Source organism: Theobroma cacao, chromosome 3 (genome assembly GCF_000208745.1).
Source record: "Theobroma cacao cultivar B97-61/B2 chromosome 3, Criollo_cocoa_genome_V2, whole genome shotgun sequence".
NCBI lineage: Eukaryota > Viridiplantae > Streptophyta > Magnoliopsida > Malvales > Malvaceae > Theobroma > Theobroma cacao.
The window spans coordinates 28,423,286-28,444,732 of record NC_030852.1 but is presented as its reverse complement, the minus strand read 5'-3'; the positions used below and the strand labels follow the sequence as shown (position 1 = coordinate 28,444,732).

The window sequence follows — 21,447 nt, the reverse complement described above, 5'->3', positions numbered from 1 at the left end:
AGATAAAGGGTAAAGGCATCACACATTTATTCAAACAATGTCCGTACAATCGCTGTTGGATATATTAAATAGGCAGATTCAAATCAAAACTTTTAGAGGGGATTAAACCTGTTGACTTTAATTCTAAATTATGGGACATGCACTATGATTTTGATGAAACTGACAGTTAATTATCAAAGAGCTAAGAATGATAAGCACATATTTAGTTTATGTTGTTTAAGAATGCAGGTTCAAGATAATACCAAGTATAACCTAGTCCAAGCTAAAATGCCTTTTAGCTGGGGCAAATGACGATGCCAAGTTAGCTGTTAGTCCACGTTTTCTGTTTGATAACAAAAATGATTGGACTCGTTAAAATATCTAAGATTAGTATAAAGTTTTATCACAATTTATTTTATAATCTTTCACTGTCATTGACTTATTAACAAAACTTTACAAAAGAATCAACAAATATACAAAGACAAGGTTCGATAATCAAACCACAGACTGACCATAAACGGTTTTAAACTAAAAGATTTATGCCTTGCGTAACACAATTGCAAAGCAACAAGCTTTCAGCGTCCAATTGTTTACACTCTCAACCTGCCAAGAATCATTTGTTGGGCAATGAAAAAACATACAGCTGATGACGCCTTCTACTTGTATTATGTTCACGACTCATATGGCAACCTTCTTCCAGGATTCCGGCAGACAGAATCTGGGATTCAACTGTTTACCAAGAAAACGAATAATTATCAAGTTAAGAATTGCAAATTGCTTCATCATAAATAGAAAAGAGAAAAAATCAGACATGCAATGAGGACTTCTATGCTCATCAATTGGTATCCGTTGTTTTCAGTGGCTACAAGTGGAAATATGAATACTCTTCCAGATACACTTGGGTAGGTACAAAGCAATACTTGACTCATACGTTACGCACTGTAATTTACAATTTTGGATCTTTTTTGGTTTAGATTTTCAAACCAAACCAACCAACCTGGCCTATGGCTTTTATAGACAAGTCTCAGCTTCTGCTCCACGCATATGGCCTAACTTATTGCCCAAAAGCAATTCTAGTACAAAAAGCCACTTTATATTAAACTATAACTTATTGCCCTACAAATATCAACTCCATGTCTCGACATGGAAAGAATTTTCGGGAGTGGAAAACAAGATTTTTCTCCTTTTCATATTATTTGGCTGGAACAAAGGTGGGATGAAAAACAAAAAGTCTTTTCCTTCATCACAAGGATGCCATTTTCGGGTACCTAAGGGTACCCTACCCGACTACAAAGGATTCAGATTTGGGACAGGTTCAAGTATCACCCTTTAGATACCAAACACCTAAACTTGATTATGTTTAATATCCGAGTAATAGCAAACCTGTTTATTTATTATATATATATATATATATATATATATATATATATATATATATTAATATAGGGAAAATCAAACTAGGGTGAGAAGGAAATTAACTCCAAGCATTTGCCACCTTAACGAACAAATGAATTTGAAATATATTGGCAAGTGAAGAATATTTATATGGTCTACCAGACTACCAACAATTGTCGAATTTTAATCAGTTTCTTTTAACCCAATTGGATGGTTAACACCACTGTCAATGCCATGCCATTAACACTGACACCAAGTGGATTCAGTGAAGGTCCCAACTTCTAACCCAATTTTTTTCTGCGTGTTCATCACATTATTTAATTGCTATATGACTTGCATATGGTTTTGGACTATTTTTCTTGCTACGATTTGCATATGGTTATGGGTATGCCATTTTAGAACCAACCCAAACAAATTTTAGCACACAAAATCCATAAGGTCTGCCTTCTGTTTATAACATGACAGCCAGATTAGTGTGATAAACAACTTCTAACCAGAAAGTATGAAAAATTTATATGATGCCTAACTAAAAGAAGGACTCCAGTCTGGTTAACCAGATAAGCAGACTCCTCAAAAATTCATTGCATATATGCCAAAAATGATAATAAGAAAACTTCAAGCCAGGGACTCTGATTATAATCTTGCATATTTATCTTCTTAAAACCCTGTCACACTAGACTCATCAAAGAACCTAAAATGATAACAGCTACTTGTAACAAAGTGCTAGTATTTGATTAGACCCTATTGCACATCTATATATGCCTTGAAAATAACCCGCTATTAAGGATTAGTCCCTACAAAATAAATGCTAGATTGGAAATTGTAAAAAATAAAAAATAAATTTAAAAAAAAAAGTCTACATACATTATCTTGGAACAGGGACAGCTATTTCTGGCCCAAGACCTGCCTAAAAGTCCCTACAAGAACCAATAAAGCTTTGCACTGAAAAGCAAAACACCCACCCACAAGCTACATCCCACCCAGTATTTTTCCTTTTTTTTTTTCTCTTCCTTCAAAACAAAAAGAAAAAAAACCTCTATACAGATATTTGAAAGGGAGAATAGAGCATCAAAACACAGACGGGGGTAGGGGAAAAATAAAAAACAACTGCTGACTCTGAAGCTCTCAAACTCCTCTTGAGAAGCACTCCTGATAAATGATCTATTGTTTTTTATGAACAGCAATAAATAACCACATACAAAGGAAGATAAAAGTTTGAAAGATAACAGGTATGCAATCGTATAAACCAAAAATAGAAGGTTAATTCACCTCATCATGAGAGCAACAACAGAACATTAAACGGGAGAGGAATTGGAAAAATCAAATTATAAAAATAATCTACTCTCAACAGACTGCCTATACAAGCACATGAATCAACATGCGTGCATGTAATTTAACTTGTGAATATGAGAATTATTAGACTTACATGATTGCACAAGCAACGTCATGGAGCAAAACTTCTGGGAGCTTCTTATTTCCTTTTACCTGCTGAAATTTTTTGTCAATTTCTTTCTTCGGCGAGTAACACAGGCAAGAAGACATGGCAGTACAGATGGCTTCAATTCTAGTAGTCCATAAAAATTTAACCAACCTCAAATATGCTTCCACTTGGTTACATGTCCATCAAAGCCCCCAGTTATCCTTAAATACATACTTGTCTCATATAGATCTTCTCCAATAATCAAGTTCCGACATGAGGTGCTATTTCCACCTGATAAAATTCTCCAGAGCAGACATGGCAATCCTTAATACAAAATGTCTTCTGGTTGTTGAAGCTTAGTAAATGCAAAGTTGTCCTCCATTGTAATGTTCAGCTGGTTGTAAGTTCAATATTATCAAATTAAAAATGACTAGAACAAAAGTTGGTTATTATTCAGTTCCACAGGCATCCTTCTTTTGATCCATGGTTTCATCAAAATCCTCATCCTCATCTGTGTAATGACATTCAATATCAGAAACTAAATCTGAATCTGAACCATCCTTCCCCTCCCCATCTTGCCCAACTTTACCCTCAACCCCAAAATCTTCAAAATCATTCTCCACATAGTCTCGTCTAACACGCTCCACTTCATCACCTTCTCTATCTCTCTTAAAGCTAACCAATTCCTTATCCACTTTTGCCTTCCTAGGGCTTATCAAAACCAACTCGCCCAACTTCCTTCTTGCCAAATACAAATCATTAGGCTCAATTAACTCCCCTTTCCTATAAGCCTCCCTAAGAAACACCGTATGAAGCTTCCCATAATTCCCCCTTGTCGAAACATAAAATATCCCCTGATGCTGTAGCAAAAAATCCTTCAACTTCTTAGGCAAATTCATTGCCATCCTAAAATGCGCAATCCTCTCCAAGGTAATCTTCTTCTCCACAGTCAATGACAACAACTCATGAATAGTTGCTACTGCCCTCTTTTCCATCCTCTTCTGAGCTTCTATTGACCTCAAATCATAACCCGACACATCCTCGTAGGGCGACCAATATGGAACCCTTTGCCACTTCCAAACTGCAATCCTGTAATACTTACCTATCTTAAACCCGGGCGGAAAATTCACAATAAATGAGAACCTAATATCCTCAGCGTCAAATCCTTTTTCTCTATACTCTCTCTCCCTAACTGTCCCTATAGCACAGACAGCTAACTTAGGATCTCTTTCAACGATCTCAATGTACTTATTCCTAGTCTCTTTAGCATCGAACAATCTAAAAAATTGTGGATGGTTGAGAATTACCGAGTACTCGAAATCATCAGGCAACCCAAATTCTTTCCTCGCAATCCGAACGTGTTCCAGTCTTAACCGACCCGTATTCGACATCATAAGCAACTTCCTTAACCGGGTCACCGCATCAGGTATCTGGGCATTGAGTGCTTCTTTTTCTCGGTCAATTTGGAGAAGTGCCTTCCGGGTTAGCCTGCAATAAAGTATTCTCTGAACTGGGTGCTCATAGATTTCAAAAACGTGAGGGAATTTGAGGAGATAAGCGCCGGCTTCGTTTTGTTTGAAGCCGAGACCAAGGCGACGAGCGAGAGAGTCGAAGCGAGAGATGGGCAAGGTTTGGTTCGGTTGGGAAAGGATTAAAGATTGAAATTTGAGGACTTTTCGGGTCTTTTTCTCGACTTCCATGTAGTTGTCGTAACCGTGGTCGCGTACTCTTTGCTGTTTCTTAGGGATAGAAGTGGATTGAGACATGAGCTTTTGGGATGTGAAATTGTAAAAGAAGATTGAAGGGAGCGGTCTGAGAGGAGTAGGCGTTCTGGGTTTGAGGAGATTGGAAGTGTAAGTGAAGAAAACCAGCATCGTTTATGGATTAATGGGGGTTTAGGGTTTTGATTGGGAGTGGCAGAGATTTGAAACTTGTAAATACAACGGGGGTGTAACGGAAAAGAAGAGTTTGAAGCTGGAGCCGGGAACTTGGCGGACTATGTAGATTGTAGATGGCCAAGGCGCCTTGACGAACAGGCAAAAGGCATTATTTTATGGGGTCGGGCAGGTCCAAAAAAGGGTTGCTTGATTGTGGGCTAGCAAGGGAACCGAGCTAAAACCATCTGATTGTTAATAAACTCAAGGCCTAGGCCTTGGCCTAGTTTAAATATGGGTTTGTTTTGGGTCTACAGCCTGGTGAAAGGAAGATGTTCTATCTGTTTCCATGATAGCCCAAAGTGAAGTTGCTCATTAAAAAATGTGAACCAGTGATAAGTTTTGCACCCTGAGGGAATATTCCTAATTAATTAAACCTGCTGCTTTCATAATCTAAAAACAATTTCCTTAATTACAGTCAAATGGAATTGTTGTTTATGGAGTTTTTTGCACTCCAACGGGATAAAGCATAAATGATGATTTTTATCTGTGAATAATAGCTCCAGTCTATATAGATAATGAACCTACACCATATTGGTGCTATTGATTAGATTCAAAACGTTGATGTTTTGGCAATGATAAAAGTACCAGGATGGTTTTGCAAAAACATAGAAATATGTTTCAGAGAAACACCTGGAGGAATGCTACATTGTCTGTCCCCACGCCAATACACCATCCTAGACAGCAACCCTAAATTAAACGCAGCATGTGATCAGGGATGACACACCACATAAAACATACAGAGAAAAACCAACAAAAGCAGAGGTTGGGACCCTGTGTGTTAAGATTCCAAGGTCATATCATATGATAAAAATATTCAAACCAGCCTGTAAACAAGTAAAAGACAGCTGGGGCAAGATAGTGATTAAATTGAAAACACAAAAATCAAGACCAGTCTTGCAATGTCTATCTTTGTGTTTCTCTATAACTTGGACTAGATTAACAAAACAAAGTTTACCAACTGAGAATTTGAGAGTTGAGAATCTCACAGGTCGACCAAGTCAATGCCCGAACCACAATCCCCCTGTCCACCGTTCAGTATGATGCAAGTGCCATTCTGTTAAGATTCACGGTAGAACAAAATTTCTCCACGAGCGGTTCGTTCTTGACTTGAAACCTAATTTACCCAAACTACCATCTCAAGCTCCATTTCCTTTCCCATTCTATTATCTCATTATCTCCTATACTTTCCACAAATCTATCTTCTTCTTTTTTACTTTTTCCTTTCACAAAAGCACAAAAATATAAATATTAATTTACTATGCAGCCCCTTTCTCAGGCTGTAAGGGCAGCTTTGATTTTCTGAATTGTGCAGGAGATGAGATTGTTAACAGTTTCAACTGACTCCACTGTTAGCTTAGCCGTAGGAAGGCTATTCACCAAAATCTGAAATCCAACTGTAAGTAGGCATCCACCACTTATACTCCCATCAATGTCAGGTTTCACCATAGGTCCATTAGAGTTGCTTTGCCCACCATGATAACTAGGTGAAATACCAGGAAGAATTGCAAATCCTGATGGTAAGAGTGCCACATAAGCCGAATCACCACCATTCATCACCACACCAATTGATGATATGTCAACAGGTGCATAGACTACTAATGCACCAGAGGCATCACTCCATGTTTCTTGTAAAATTAGCATGTTGTTCTCATTTGCATTAATGGCCTGCAAGGTTGCATATAAAGGAACTATACATCTCAAACAAGGAGAATAGGAAAAAGGAGAAATGGATGAGAAAATCAGATGAAGTCTAATAAAAAAAAACAGTAATCACTTACACTGCCACGAAGGAGAGAGACACAGTTGCCATGTCCGGGGCCCTTGGCAATTTTGACCATCCCCTGCATTGGCCCACCATTGGACAAAATGTCCCACTGACTCCGCATCCGTTCATCTCGCAAGAAATCAAACAGCCTTTGCTGTGTTATGGGCATCCAAACAGAAGTAGCAGCACTCAAAACAACCCCAGCAGGCTCACCAGGATCATCTATATTCTTCCTGGTCATCACCCTTACATCTTCACCCACATTACCAACACTAAGCTTGTCCCACTTATGCACGCTTGAAGCACAAACTCCAGCACAGAAGTTATACGTCATGCGCTGTGCCAGCTTTAACATGTTTTTCCTCCCAGCCGGAGTTATTCCTGTGGCAAAGTACCATGTATAAGAAGAGGGACTCTTCCACATTTGTCAAAGAAGTGAAAGAATGACATAGCAGTAAAGAGAAACCTGTGTTTTCTTCACCCGGGATGTTGGGGGACATTAGTACAGCCAAGCAGTCACATTGCCTTTGGAGAGTGGCAAGCCACCTATGTGCACCAAAGCCAAAACCATAACTGAGTAATGGCCGCAAGAGATGGTGGACAGCACTGTCATCATATTCCGAGTGTTCAACCCATGTAACCTGCATTTAACGTTTTGTAAGCATGCCCGCTTGCAACAAATATCAAACTGATCATCATGAGTTCAAATAGAAGGCAGTCATAGATTTATGGAAAAACAAAGAAAGCATAAGATCTGTTGGCTCCATTCATCTCAAATTTTAAAAATGTTAATTTGGGAATTTTTTTTTTAAATCGATATCTGTCATGATACTAACTACTATGAAGCATAGAAAACTTTTACTGTCTCCTCCACTAGTTTGAAAGGAAAAGTTCCCCTAATAAGCATTATCTAGTTGGTGGTAAAAGGAAGGGAGATAGAAAGAAAGTACGTATGTATAACTCCCTTTAGACTCAAATCTAGGTTGGTAAATTTCACCAAACTATCATGTGTCAAAGTATAAGAATTTTTCTTGGGTCTTTCTTTTATAAGATTTTTCTTGTTATTTTGTTAAGAAAAATATCCATGAAACTTCAAAACACTGCTGCATGAAGTAGGGCAGAGACAAGATAGAAGAGGGAAAGAAATTAAGTCAAATATTGAGGAACAGTCCTGGTGAAATAGGACAAAATGTCAACACGATTAGAAAATAGAAGCATGAAACTTGAATAGACAATATCTGTCAAACTTTAAACTAAATTACAGTGTAACATTATAAAAATAAACAGAGCGCCACATAACACGGGGTTCTAAAGATTACAAGATAACGACCGGATCCAAATCATATCACCTCATGGGCAATTAAAAAGGCATTAAGAGAGGAGAGATAGGAATAGAAACAAGAAAATATAATTTACAGAACAATGATTGACAATTCCAAGGATTTGCCTGCAGATAAAGGCTATGATTAAAGTACACTCAGAATTATATAGTATAGAACTGTGACTGTACCCTTGATTTGCTCATCTCAGCAAGTAGCAGTGGACTATTTAAGTGCAGACATAAGCAACCTTAGCTTTGAAACTGACGATTAAATGATTTAAAAAAGAAAGCATCTTCTTGAGCAAAAAATAATAAAAGCTTCAAACTCTTAGGTGAGATTTTACAATATCCTATCAGCTGCCCCATCAAAGAAAAGGGAAATTTGGTGAGTAATAAAAGGAGTATTAAATTCCGTAAAGCACAAGTCAAGGTGCATTGAGACTGGAAGTCCAAGTGCATATTATTTCACCTTCATGCAGTCACAACCAAACTCAGAAGTCGTAGTTATAACAACAACCTCATTAAATACCTATAAAATATCATATACATGCAATGCGAGCTCAATGAACTTACAAAATATCAAGTACACATTCATTTATAAAAAATTTAGAGAACAAAATAAGAATTTACATTAGTGATTACCTTGGAGTACTTATTGTCCATATCTTGGATAACACAGCCAGAAGGAAGTCTCCTGCAGTTTGGAAACATCTGTGCACTTGCAGCATCTTGGCTAGCATCAATAGAGACATCAACCACAGCCCACACACGCTCCGTATGCTGCTTGCAGAACCGAAGGAATCTCACTTGACGAACAGGAACCAAAGGTGAAAGCACTTGAAATTCAGCATCCATCTGCAAGGTATGATCTTCATAAGACCTAGCTAAGAAGCAAAAGAAATAAGGACAGATGGCAGAGAAACATACTACTTGCAATGTATTGTCTCTGGTTACACCTGTAGCACTGGATAGCACATCAATGGTTGCTACTCTTGAAATCATGCAGGGAAACATTTCTGCCCAACGGTTCTATACATAGAGTAGCAGCAAAAGAACCAGTCAAACAACAACTCTCAAACATTTTTATTCTTTCAGATTCAATCAGTAAAATCAGTGATGGGACCATTCACAGCAAGCACAAGCACCACCTCTACCAGAAGTGAAATTGATTTAACCAGAGCAATATATATCAAATGAAATCATGAAGGTGACATATAGATAGACAAACACTACTGATGATTATCTAGGGAGAAACAAAAATTTTTCCTCATAGAGTCTAAAAGGGGGGCACAAAAGGGCAAAACAGATAACCAAATCCTAACAGCAGATGGAAAGTTCATCACAACAGCAAAAGGCTGCAAGAAGTGAATGAGCGGCATACCGCATCCATTAGTGTCTCTACAAGAGCCAAGCCGCGGAGAAAAACCAGGCCAGTTTCCCTTGTAGCCTCAGTTGCATAGCCACTTGGTTTCATGCCAATGCAAGAGGAGAAAGTCCTCCTATACTCCTCGTGATTCAAGGTTTCCATCCCACCATCCAAGCCTTTGATCCAAAGGGGACTATCCAACTGCACCATCTTAATTAATTCATCCATAGCTGCCAAAGCAATATCTACAAGGGCTGACCTGTCATATGGCATTTCATTGGCCATAGTTTTCATTAAAGGCATCATAGCCCCATCAACAAAATCAAATCCCATTGGCAATGCAGTGCCTGCATTGTTCAAGCCACCAAAATCATTTCTTCCTACTGCAAGCTCCAAATTGGAGTTTAAGCCCTGGGAGGGAATAGGACTGGCTGAGGAAGAGAGAGGCCTGCCCAAGAACTTGTTTGTTAAAGCACATATCCTATTTAATTCGTCTTTTAATCGAGCATTTTCAATCCTAAGTTGATGCTGTTCATAAGATATTTCACCGGGCACTGCTGGACCACCACAACTGTTGCATGTTGGGCTACTCATGGCCTGTTTCAACAAATCATTCTCGGCTCGAAGTTTATCATTTTCTTGTCTAAGGATGACATTTTCATGGCGTTCCAATTGGGTCTGGTTCAAACAACAATTCATATTATTACCAGTCTCGAACTCAAGTTTATACCTCAACCATCAAGATTAAAAAAGAGCAAAATAGATTATCAACTTACCTTCATTTGGGTTCTCCTGTTTTGAAACCAAAATTTTATTTGCTTGCTCTCTAAGGCTAGCCTCCTGCTGAGTTCCAGTCTTTGTTTTTCATCAGGGTGAGGACACTCCTTGAAGAAACTAGAGAACGCAAGCAATAAAAACAAGAAAATAAACTTCAATAAGCAAATCCATGAAAATCTTGATGACCAAATTACAAAATACAAAATTTAATATAATAAAATGAAAGATAAGCAACCATACGATTCAAGCTCTTGTATCTGATGTGGAGTGTGCCTATGGTACTTTTTCTTCTTAGGCCGTCCATCATCAGCAGCATCCTGATCATCACCGGATGCACCTTCAAAATTATCACTTCCAGACCTACTCTCGTATCCATCTTCCTTCATCCTCCCAACTAAACCCGGATCAAAGTTTTCCCCAATCAGCCCCATCTCACCATGAGCATCCATTCTTTTCTGCACCAAAAGTAAGCCCCCCATTAAATGACCCATCTTAAAAATAATAACAAACACACAGCCAAGATCAAAACAAAAAATATATATAAAATAAAGTAGGTAATAAATTAATTAAAGGACAATGCAGAGGAGAGAGAGATAGAGAGTGAGACGAGGCAATACATAGGAGAGAGAGAGGGAAGGAGAGCTTTGCATAGATTTGGGAATATGTTGGGTGAGTAGAGGTGGCTCAACAATGGCACCACTTAGCATGTTGCTGGGTGGAACAATATCAGCCACAACAATCCTTGCACCCATACCACCACTGTCGCTGCTGCTACTAGTCTTGATCAAACCCCCAAAACTCATTAAAATAAGAGAATAAAATGAAAAAAAATATTTTTATCTAACTTCCTCTATTATTTCATTTCGTTTGTTTTTCTAGGTTTTTGGAAACGGTCACTATCACTTTCACAAGGTTGTGCTTCAATTTCGTTTCTCTTTCGTGTCCTCAAGTTTGACCTCACAAACAATACCCAGATTGAGCTAAATTCTAAAACCTTTTTAACAATTTCATTCGCAACAAAGACATAATGAAAAAAGCTGTCTCCTTGTCAACGCCCATGCATTGCATGACTCAAAACGCATCTCCCCTTCTCTAAGCCGACTCTTAATTTTCTTTCTCTAGAAAGTCAGTTTAAGAAAGAGAAAAACAGTGGAGAAAGAGGACAAGAAAGACCACTTTTTTATCTTAAAATCAAAGAGTTCACACCTTCTTTTATCTCTCTACCTAAGCCCGGCCTGCAAAAATCTCCGAAAACGCCACAGAAAGACTGACAAATATGAAAACCCTAATTTTCCATCAGCCCGATTGACCAATTCTTTGTCAGCATATTTGACAAAAAATGAAAAGGACCCCAAGAAAAAGTTAGAACCGTATATAAACACCAAAAGGGAACTCAAAAAGTTGGCATGGAAAAGAAAACCAAAACACCAAAAGGTAAAGCTTATCTCTTTCACATTCACACTATTCAAATATATGATAGTAATATACTCAACCAGAATCGAAGCACAAAAGGACCCAGTTGACCTCTTTCTCTCTCTCTTTCTCTCGCAATGCAAGCAAGAAACAGGCTGTAAGAAATAAATACACAAAAACAAAACCCAAAACCAGTACGGAAATTAAAATATATATACCTTTTTAAATTTTGACAGTAAGCAAAGGTCAGTGTTTTGGCGCAGAGAGGATGGATACAGGTCGCATCAGATCCTCTCTTCTTCTTCTCTCTCTCTCTCTCTCTCTCTCTCTCTCTCTCTCTCTAACTGTTGGGATCTGTAGAACTTAGAAGAGTAAAAGGACAGAAAGTATATAATAAAATATTAAGCTATAGAATAAAAGAACCCAAAGAAGAAAATTAAACAATAGCAATGAGTTAGGAAGCTGTGAAGTAAGCTGACTTACAAGGAGAAAAGGTAGAGAAAATCAATGGTCAAACAGGTTAAAGTTTTTGTTTAATATCCAAAAGTCTCGATTTAATACAAAGAAAAACCCTCTTAAACCCTAGTGAAGGCTCCAGGGATCTCTCTCACTTTTTTATTTTTTCTTCCAATGGCCTTTTACTTCTTCTTCCTCTCCTCCTTCGCCTACCATGCACCAATCTTGCCTGAGGTAATAAAATAATATAAAGGGCAGGGGAGAGAAAATCAAGAGCTCAAAACAGTGTGGGACCCACTACCTTCCAAAACTGGGTTCGGGATGTCCGCCCTTTTCTCCCCCCACGCCTACGCCCGCGCGTGTGTCTTTTCGCGAGACTTGTCCTTTCTAGACCGCTTGGGATTCACTGTGTTCGTAATTCCCTAAACCCGCCTTCAACTTACAGTAGACATCCAACGCAAAGTCGACACGTACAAGACCGGAGGATACATTGGCCATTCTCTGGAAAACTTTTAGGGTCAATATAGTACTTTTCATGTTCTCTGCATGGGGACAGGGTCTAGATTCCTTAATCTAATTCTGCCGTGAGAGGAGGCCCCTGTTCAAACCCTAATTTAGACGCCAACTCTTCCCTTTCTTTTTTTTTCCTTTTTTTTTTTTTTGATTTGCTTATGGTTGCTTTTAATTCCCCTTGAATATAAGAAAATCAGGGCAATTATTGGATGAACGTTCACTAAATCCATTCATCATTTGACAATGAATATGCTTTGCACCATCAGAATCACTTCCTTTCCTTGTAATAATTTCGCAATCCCAAATCCATAATCAATAGCTTTTGTATGCGTTTTTTATCCCATCATATCCTCAATAACCACAATTTTTAACGTTTAAAAATCCCAATTCAAGGCCTAACTTGTTTACGTAATGGTGACATGTATATTTGAGCCTGTCGCTCTGTTATTCTTTCAGCTACCAAAGGGAAAGTATAACATTGAACTTTTGAAGATGTCAGACGAGACCTGTGATGGTGAATCATTGACTTTAATTGTACTAAAGTAAGAAAACGTTAAAAAGGGTAATGGAAGCACATAATTCCAATTTGAGATTATTGTAATTCCATGAGAATCAATAGCTAACATGTTTGATTTGAGAATATGCTCAGATGGAGTTTGGGAAGTTACCTTATGGCAAAAGTTTGGAGATTTGAGAGTTAGGAGCGAATATTTATCTTTAGGAATGATATATATTGATTGGGACATAATAAGTATGACATTCCCGAAATTGCATGTTTAAACGTTTATTTACAAGATTCTTAACAAATTATCAAATCACTGTATTTTAAATTTCACTCAATCACGAGTTTGAGCACATTTAATAATACCAACAAACAAATTTTAAATCAATAACGAATACATGGTAATCTCACAAGCATTTTATTTTCTACTAAAACAATATTAGTATTTATGGAAACTTGCAAACTGATTTAAATTACAGTTTTATCACGTGCATGAAATATAAAATTTTCTCTGTTGTCATGTCTAAAATAAAAAAAAAAACTCGTGCCTTTTTTTAAAAATAGTTGATATTCTATACATACTTGTCAATACTTAACAATTAAGAGATACAACACATATTATACATTTATGACAAAATACACAAAAAAGCCTCTAAATTATATAAAAAAGTCAAACTAAGTCTTATTATTGTCATATTCGGTTCTAAACCTTGATTTAGGGTTTTTGTTGAAAATTTAGTAAATAATCCAAAAAAATAAAATAATAATTATGATATGTTAGCATGTCACGTCAGCGTCACGCAGCATAAAATGACTAATAACATTTTGATTAAGTCAATCATTAGTCATATGAGTTTATTTAATTTAAAATAAAAGTATAATGACTTATTTGGTTAAAAATATAGTATAAATGTTTGATTGAATATAATAAAAGTATAAGAGTTTATTATAATTTTCTTTAAATAGTTTAATGGCCATTTTAGATATTATAAAAAAAATTACAAAACACAAACAAAAACTAAGTCTTCATTATCATTTGATTCCATTCTTAACCTTGATTTAGGGTTTTTGTAGAAAATTTAGTAAATTATCTAATAAGAAAAATCATGGCAACTTTATTTTAGATGATTTAGATCCAAATTTTTCTAGATTTCTTTTATTGTTTTTTTGTTGTGTTTTTATTTTTTTAAGTAATGATTTTTTAAAATTTATTTCAATATTTTTGTAGAAACATTGGGCAATTTCATTGGAATCAAAATTTTTGCGATGTTTGATTTTGTATTCATGGTGGAACCATCGGTTTAGAACTAATTAATTAGTATTAGAGGTATCAAAAGGTGTATTTTGGAACCAAATTATACAAGACTGGTATTAGGTTTTCTTTGATAATTATAGTAAAATTTTGTTTTTAACGGCATTAATGGATAATGAAGGTAGGGATTTGTTTTTTTTGTCTTTTTGGATAATTTACTAAATTTTTAACAAAACCCCTAAATCAAGGTTAAGAACGGAATCAAATGATAATGAAGACTTCATTTTTTTTTTTTTGCATAATATCTAAAAAAACCTTTAAACTATTTAAGAAAATTTAAATAAACTTTTATATTTTTATTACATTCAATCAAATCTTTATATGTACTTTTATTTTGAGACAAATAAGCCTTTTACATTTTTATTTTAAGTCAAATAAGTCCTTTTAATTAATGATTAACTTAGTCAAAATACTATTTATCATTTTATGTTGCATGACGTTAACGTATCATGTTAACATATAATAATTGATGATGATGCGACATATTGATAAATCATAATTGATCATAATGTGACATACTAATTTAGCATAATAATATGATCATGTAGTATTTTTTATCTTTCACATCAACACTATGCTAGTGCCATGTGACTTTAAAATAACAAAGTAACATTTTAATTAATGACAATTAATCAATCATCAGTCATAAGTATTTATTTGATCTAAAATAAAAATATAGAGATTTGATTGAATGTAATAAAACAATAAAGACTTATTTGAATTTTTTAAAATAATTTAGGGGCTTATTAAGCGTTATGTTTTTTTTCTCAAATTTCTCACCCAATTTTTCTGGGACCCCTGGCAGGAAAAAGAAAGAAAGATAAACACACCATTTTTAAGTGGTAAGTTTTATTACTATGTCATCTACCACATGATGTTGATGTCATCAAAATGACATGTCAACATGCTATGTAACAAATGACAAGGTGTAAATGTGTCAATTGTACTATTGATTAACAAAAGTTAGTTAACAATTAGTGAGAGACTTATTTGATTTAAAATAAAAGTTCAGAGGCTTAATAAAATGTTTAATTAACTTTTTTGGTATAGTTCAGGAGCTTATTTTGATAATTAACTTACATTTATTTGTCATTATCGTTGCAAGTTTTGTTCATCTAAAATTATTGGTGTATTTTCAAAACAAAATGTTATATTTAAATGAAAAGTTATGTTTTTTTATAAGATAAGTTGTGACTATTGAAAAGTCACATACATCAATTGAACAATTATGTCACATGGTGTCACTATTTAATTATAAGTAGTTTTTCATATAAAAAGTTACGTCTCTAGGTAAAGTGACATATTGAGAAAACATTTTTAAATTCCAAGATTATGAAGCAATTAAAAAATAATACTACTCAAAATTTTGAGTATGAAAAGTTTTTTTTTCATATTGTAACTTAAAAGTTATATTTTATGGTACGAATGTTTATCTTTTCATAAAATAATTATTGAAATATTACTTTTATTTAAAAATTCTATCTTGTAATATATAGAGATATTTTTAAAATATAAAGATATTTTAATAAAAAGGTTGTGTCTTTAAAGAAAAGACATTTACAAGTTTATATAAAAGACTTATTGTCAACCCTTTTGACACACTAAATAAACAAGACAAATGCAAAAAATCAATAATAAAAAGTGTTATGTTTCGAATAAAATTTTAAAAAATAAATATAAACACTTTGAGCTCCTATCATTTACAAAAAAAAGTCAAAATTCTTTATAATCTACTTCTCGTAGAAATTAAGTTTTAAGGTTAAACAACTTTACAACTATCAAGCGTGTTTATCAATCTACTATTGTAAATGCAAGGCAAAGTGAGACATTAGCTTTATTGTATTTTAAGATTATTCGTATAATTATCGTTTGCATACTTAGTTGTGGAGGTGAAATAAATCTTAAGATAATATTTCTTAAAAGCATGCTTTGAAGTCAATTTTACTGACTCTTTTTAAATTCCAGCTAAACCTCATTTGTGCCAACCCATATAAGGTTGAAGCTGGTGTCTAACTCGTAGAAATGATAATTGTCATTGATGAGTACTAACAGAATGACATTATACTCCTAAAAATTGAAAAAGTTTAAGGATTAAAGCAGGAAGAGGAAGATGAGTTGATGTATTTGATTGTCATTTGAGTAAAGCTAATTTGTATTACCAAGTTAAAGAAACAAAAAGGCATCTATAAAAGGACAATAGTGATAACGCTTTAGCAATTTAAATTTAAACATTACAACGAAAAATATGAAGTTATAGATTGTGTAGTTCCAAATTTGCGTAGAGGAAAAAAAAATCAAATCGTTAATTTGTAAAGTATTATAAGTTATAAGTATCACAGATCTCATATCAATTAAACAATTGATGAGTTTTAAGTTTATAAATAAAGGTCTTTACTTGAAAGACATTTCTTTTAAATTGAAAATATAAACATGGGTGAGCAAATAGGTGGATTGTGTAATTTGATCCATCATATCTAAGGACCAAATAAACAAAACATTTTTAGAAAACCGACTAAACATAAAAGAATACCAAATCGATCAAATATAGAATTTGTTTTGTCGGTTCGATTTTGGACCAATTGATCAAAATTTTATCACCTTTTTTCTTACAAATTACAATATTAAAATTTATAAACTTTATCCATAATTATAAAGTATAAAAATAATCTAAACATAAAAAAACATAAATTTGTTCATTTACTCACATAATTATGTATTTTTAACATAAATCATCAAATAAACATTTAAAATTCAACGTAACAAAAAGTCAAAGATAATAAAATTAATATCCACAATATAAAACTATAATATTATAATATTTTATATCAAAGTTTGTATAAATAATAACTAATTATAAACAATATGTTATAAAAACTAAGGTGATAACTAATAAAGTTATTAAGTGTAAACATATAAATAAAGTTTATTTTAAGTTATAGTAATATTTATGTATAAATTAAATATATGTATATATAAAAAATATATTACTTTATTATATGTATGAAATTAATGACACAACTTATGTGTTATAATGTTTTAATTTTTATATTAAAGTTTGTATAAATAAAAACTAATTATAAATAATATATTATAAAAACTAAGGTGATAACTAATAAAGTTATTAAGTGTAATTATATAAACAAAATCTATTATAAGTTATAGTAATACTTATGTATAAATTAAATATATGTATATATGAAATTAATGACACAACTTATATGTTATAATATTTTATATCAAAGTTTGTATAAATAATAACTAATTATAAATAATATGTTATAAAAACTAAGATGATAACTAATAAAGTTATTAAGTGTACTCATATAAATAAAGTTTTTTTTTATAAATTATAGTGGTACTTATGTATAAATTAAATATATGTATATATATATATAATATTTATACAATTATATATATTCATAATATTTTATATTATGAAACATTATTAAGGTGTAACAATTATAATATATAAATATGTAGGATATTTTCTATCATATATTATAATATTAATATATAAGTTATATCAATTAAAATATATAACTTGTAATTTCATATTAATACAAATTTATGAATAAATCAATATTTATAGCTAATATTAAATTGTTATGATTATGATTTGTATACGTACATATAATAAATTAATAAATTTTAAGTATATTATTAATTAAGTTTACTATGAACTTTTTAATATATATAAAAAATCTTATATATGTTAATATATATAAAAAAATTAGTTTAGTTTTTTGGATAGATTAGTTCAAAAATTTTAAAACTGAAAACAGGCCAAAAGATCAATTAAATTAAATATTTTGGACTAATTGATCCAATGGACCAATTAGATTAAATCATTTTACCTAAATCACATTTAATTTGAATAAATAATTAATTTAATTTAGTTTTGGTCACCTCTAATATAAATCCACGATACAAGCATTTCCCTATCAATTTGGGTTTGAGCAGTGATAGTTGTTTTTTGCTGGGCCGTACCTTTCTTTTACTCATCTCACTTATTAAATTATGCTTAGATGGGCCTACTGAGGCCCAGATATATACATCTTCAGGTTTTGGTCAGACATGTTCTCAATATTGGGCCGGGCTCAACTAGTCCAGAGGCCAACTATAAATGGGAGATGAAAGTTGAAAGATAGGGTTTTTCTTCTTTCATCCCGCAAGAACAACTTCGTCAGAGCAGCGGCCGCCGCCATGGTTCTCAAGTTCGTTTCTTCCCAACTTCTTTATTATTTGTTGTCTTTTCTTTTTTTGGCCAAGATTTATTTTTTGTTTCGTAATGACATCTTCTTAACCATTTCATTTGGTGCCCTTTTGATCTAATGGCTGTTTCTTACCCGACTTGATTCTTCGTAAGGTTGGAAGATTAGATTGAACACCTAGACAAATATAAACGTAATGCGCATTAAAAAAAACCAATTTTACTCGTTGTAACACATTGTTTGATTTAATTATGTTTGCTTAGTAATAGTATTTTACATCAAATCTTATGCTTTGATTGAGCATTGATGTTAAAGTTTCTGCTTCAATAGTTATGGAATATGTTTAATTTGGTGTCAAGGGTAATATGTTTGAATGATTGTTTAGCTGTAGTTGAATGTTTAATATGTGAATTAGTTTGAATGATTGTTATGGTTTATGAAATTGCATGAAGAGCATAGTTTAGATTGATATCATTTTGTTTCCTTAGTGGTGTTACTTTTAGTTTTCATGTCAATAATTTTTGTAGTATTATTTTTTAGCTTGATAGAATGGATATATCTTTGTGATCTTAGAGTTCTATAGAGATTAATACTGTAATTGGTAAATTTTGGGATTGCAGGACTGAACTATGCCGCTTCAGTGGGGCCAAGATATACCCTGGTAAGGGTATCAGATTTGTTCGCTCAGATTCTCAGGTAAGCTGCAGTGATGCTGATTACTTGGTTTCATTGAAGTGCGGTTTTGTTTTTTGTTTCCTGTGTTAATTTTACTGATCCCTTTAATAAAATTCAAAATCATTATTCTTCCAATAAGGTCTTCCTCTTTGCCAACTCCAAATGCAAGAGGTACTTCCACAACCGTCTCAAGCCATCGAAACTTACCTGGACAGCAATGTACAGAAAGCAGCATAAGAAGGTGAGTATATAAGCCCTCTTCTTCTTTAACAGAGAGGAGAACTCTAGGTATTTCTTAATGACTAATCTTCATCTTCGGTTGCCAACGTCTTCAGGACATTGCTGCAGAGGCAGTTAAGAAGAGGCGTCGCACCACAAAAAAGCCCTACTCGAGGTCCATTGTTGGTGCCACACTAGAGGTAATTCAGAAGAGAAGAACTGAGAAACCTGAAGTGCGAGATGCTGCACGGGAAGCTGCTCTACGGTATGTTTACTATGTTGTTGCAATTACATTGTAATGGAATTATAATTGGCATTAGAAGTTTCTTTCCTAATCACATGATCTCATCTGCAGTGAAATTAAAGAGAGGATCAAGAAAACTAAGGATGAAAAGAAGGCTAAAAAGGCTGAGCTAATGTCCAAGCAACAAAAGACTCAAAGTAAAGGTAGTTTGCCCAAGGGTGCTGCACCAAAAGGCCCCAAGCTTGGTGGTGGTGGTGGAAAGCGCTGAAACTTTTACTCCTGGTGTAATAGAAGTTCTCAGCAATTTTGTATTGTTTAATATTGAAATTTTCTGCCCTGGATTTTTTATTAGCTTGCACTGAGCAAATTTATTGGTTCATGATTTATGGTTGTGGTTGCAAATGGAGAAATGAAAGGGAGTGTAGATCCTTTTGGATCTTTCATATTTTCTGGATTTTTTTTTAAGTTCCAATTGCTCACGAGTTGGTTACCTAAACGAGGCACTGTTTGAAAAGCTGGAAAAAATTTGCTTCGTCATCAATGCCTTTTGTGTGGTCCTGAGGTCAAAGAGCGAATTGCTATGGAATTGAGAAGAATCTTCAAGTCATATACGCTCCTTTTCTTTCTTATCAGCGCATCTCTTTTTAAGGCGTCTAGTTACCTTGTTAGGTTTGTTGTTTCTGCCTATAAGTTGTTGCGGAATTGGGTTTGTTGGAACTTGTTTGCATTACTGACCAAGGAACCATGAACATTAGGTTCCTTGTTTCCTGCACATGCTAGCCTGAACGTGGTGGAGCCAATTGGAGGCTTGATAAGGATGTCAGAACTCGATGGCAAATTTTGGTGAAAGGGTCTTGATGTTAGGTCTTGAAGGGAAATTGCCCCATTCCAAGTACCACATTCGCTTGTGGCCTGTGGGTATGATCTTGGTATGCACATACCGGGGCATGCCTACCCTGACAGTTGGTGATAATAATGGCCAAATTCAAGCATTAGTTATTTCTTTTGGTACAGAATTCAAACATGAAGTAAATGATCCATACGTTCCTCTTGATAAATTTTATCATTTCATTTGATTTTATAGTAAGCGTTGCTACTCTCGTTTCGTAAACTTCAAAAAAGAAGAAGAAGAAAATACTGTAACTTCAATGAGAAGAGCTCAATGAGTTGGGTGCTTGGGGCCAAGCCAAGCCTAGATGACGTTCCTGAAGGAGTAAGAATGCGAGGAACTATGATTGCCACAGGTCAAGAGCGGAGAGTGGCTTGCAAGTTACACGTAGCAGAACCATTTCAACTCTGTCTTCGCCCAGCCAACAAAATCTACCGACAACTGGGAAGAAAAAACTACAACTAGTACTAGACAAGAATCATGAGTCAACAGGCGTACACGTGCATCAACAGCATACTTACAAGCTCCACCATGCTGTCGCTATTAATCTTGTAAGTTCTACAAGCTTTGATGTCGTTGTCGTCGATCGCCACTTTATTCCTGATTCCTTGCATGAAAGTTTTGATACTGCCAACCCAACTTCGTAGAATAAAAAATGTGAAATGATATCTACTTCAAGAACATGCTTTCATTTTTAATGCTTTGCTTCTACTGTTGGGAATTTGCCCTGGCAGGCAGGGCTGGCACCACAAATTTTCTTTCCTCATTCTAGATTTGCTAATTTTCTAGCTAGGAAGGAAACACTGGATTGTTCTAACGGTGCAGGCCAGGCTGGTCAGCACGAACGCTGGAGTGACAAAATAGGTAAACTGTGAGTTTTGTACATGATGAGTTTTAGGTTCAAATGTTGTATGGCTTTGTGTGTTGAACTTCAATCTCGATTTATAATTACGATTTCTTTTGTTTTAAACACGAAACACTGCTGTAATTTCGTTGATAGTGATTCAGAGTCCAGGACAGAAATCTGATGAGTCAAGGAAAGACAACTAAAAG

General features: G+C 34.3%; 3 protein-coding genes across 9 annotated transcripts; 1 reads left to right on the top strand and 2 right to left on the bottom strand.

Moving 5' to 3' along the window:
- LOC18605519 (protein ROOT PRIMORDIUM DEFECTIVE 1) lies at positions 383-5,078 on the bottom strand. Of its 3 annotated transcripts, XM_007038563.2 has the most exons (3): positions 2,966-5,078; positions 2,801-2,859; positions 383-708 (listed from the first exon to the last, which is right to left on the bottom strand). In XM_007038563.2, exon 1 carries the CDS (start codon positions 4,666-4,668, stop codon positions 3,244-3,246), a length of 1,425 nt encoding a protein of 474 aa, XP_007038625.2. In that variant the 5' UTR covers positions 4,669-5,078; the 3' UTR covers positions 383-708; positions 2,801-2,859; positions 2,966-3,243. The 3 variants fall into 3 exon arrangements, with proteins under 3 accessions (XP_007038625.2, XP_017972985.1, XP_017972986.1); XM_018117496.1 differs by having other exon boundaries at positions 2,801-5,078; XM_018117497.1 differs by lacking the exon at positions 383-708 and having other exon boundaries at positions 2,617-2,859.
- Positions 5,474-11,687, bottom strand: LOC18605518 (homeobox-leucine zipper protein ANTHOCYANINLESS 2). Of its 5 annotated transcripts, none has more exons than XM_018117406.1 (10): positions 11,592-11,687; positions 10,578-10,739; positions 10,201-10,415; positions 9,960-10,077; positions 9,199-9,861; positions 8,745-8,846; positions 8,460-8,672; positions 6,963-7,137; positions 6,510-6,877; positions 6,004-6,396 (listed from the first exon to the last, which is right to left on the bottom strand). In XM_018117406.1, the coding sequence occupies exons 2-10, from the start codon at positions 10,710-10,712 to the stop codon at positions 6,004-6,006; spliced, it is 2,382 nt and encodes a 793-aa protein (XP_017972895.1). In that variant the 5' UTR covers positions 10,713-10,739; positions 11,592-11,687. The 5 variants fall into 5 exon arrangements, with proteins under 5 accessions (XP_017972894.1, XP_017972895.1, XP_017972893.1 ...); XM_018117404.1 differs by having other exon boundaries at positions 10,578-11,498; positions 11,592-11,682; XM_018117405.1 differs by lacking the exon at positions 11,592-11,687 and having other exon boundaries at positions 5,474-6,396; positions 10,578-10,763.
- Positions 18,297-19,955, top strand: LOC18605517 (60S ribosomal protein L24). Its single transcript, XM_007038558.2, has 5 exons — positions 18,297-18,370; positions 18,988-19,063; positions 19,182-19,283; positions 19,378-19,526; positions 19,617-19,955. Exons 1-5 carry the CDS (start codon positions 18,360-18,362, stop codon positions 19,771-19,773), a joined length of 495 nt encoding a protein of 164 aa, XP_007038620.2. The 5' UTR covers positions 18,297-18,359; the 3' UTR covers positions 19,774-19,955.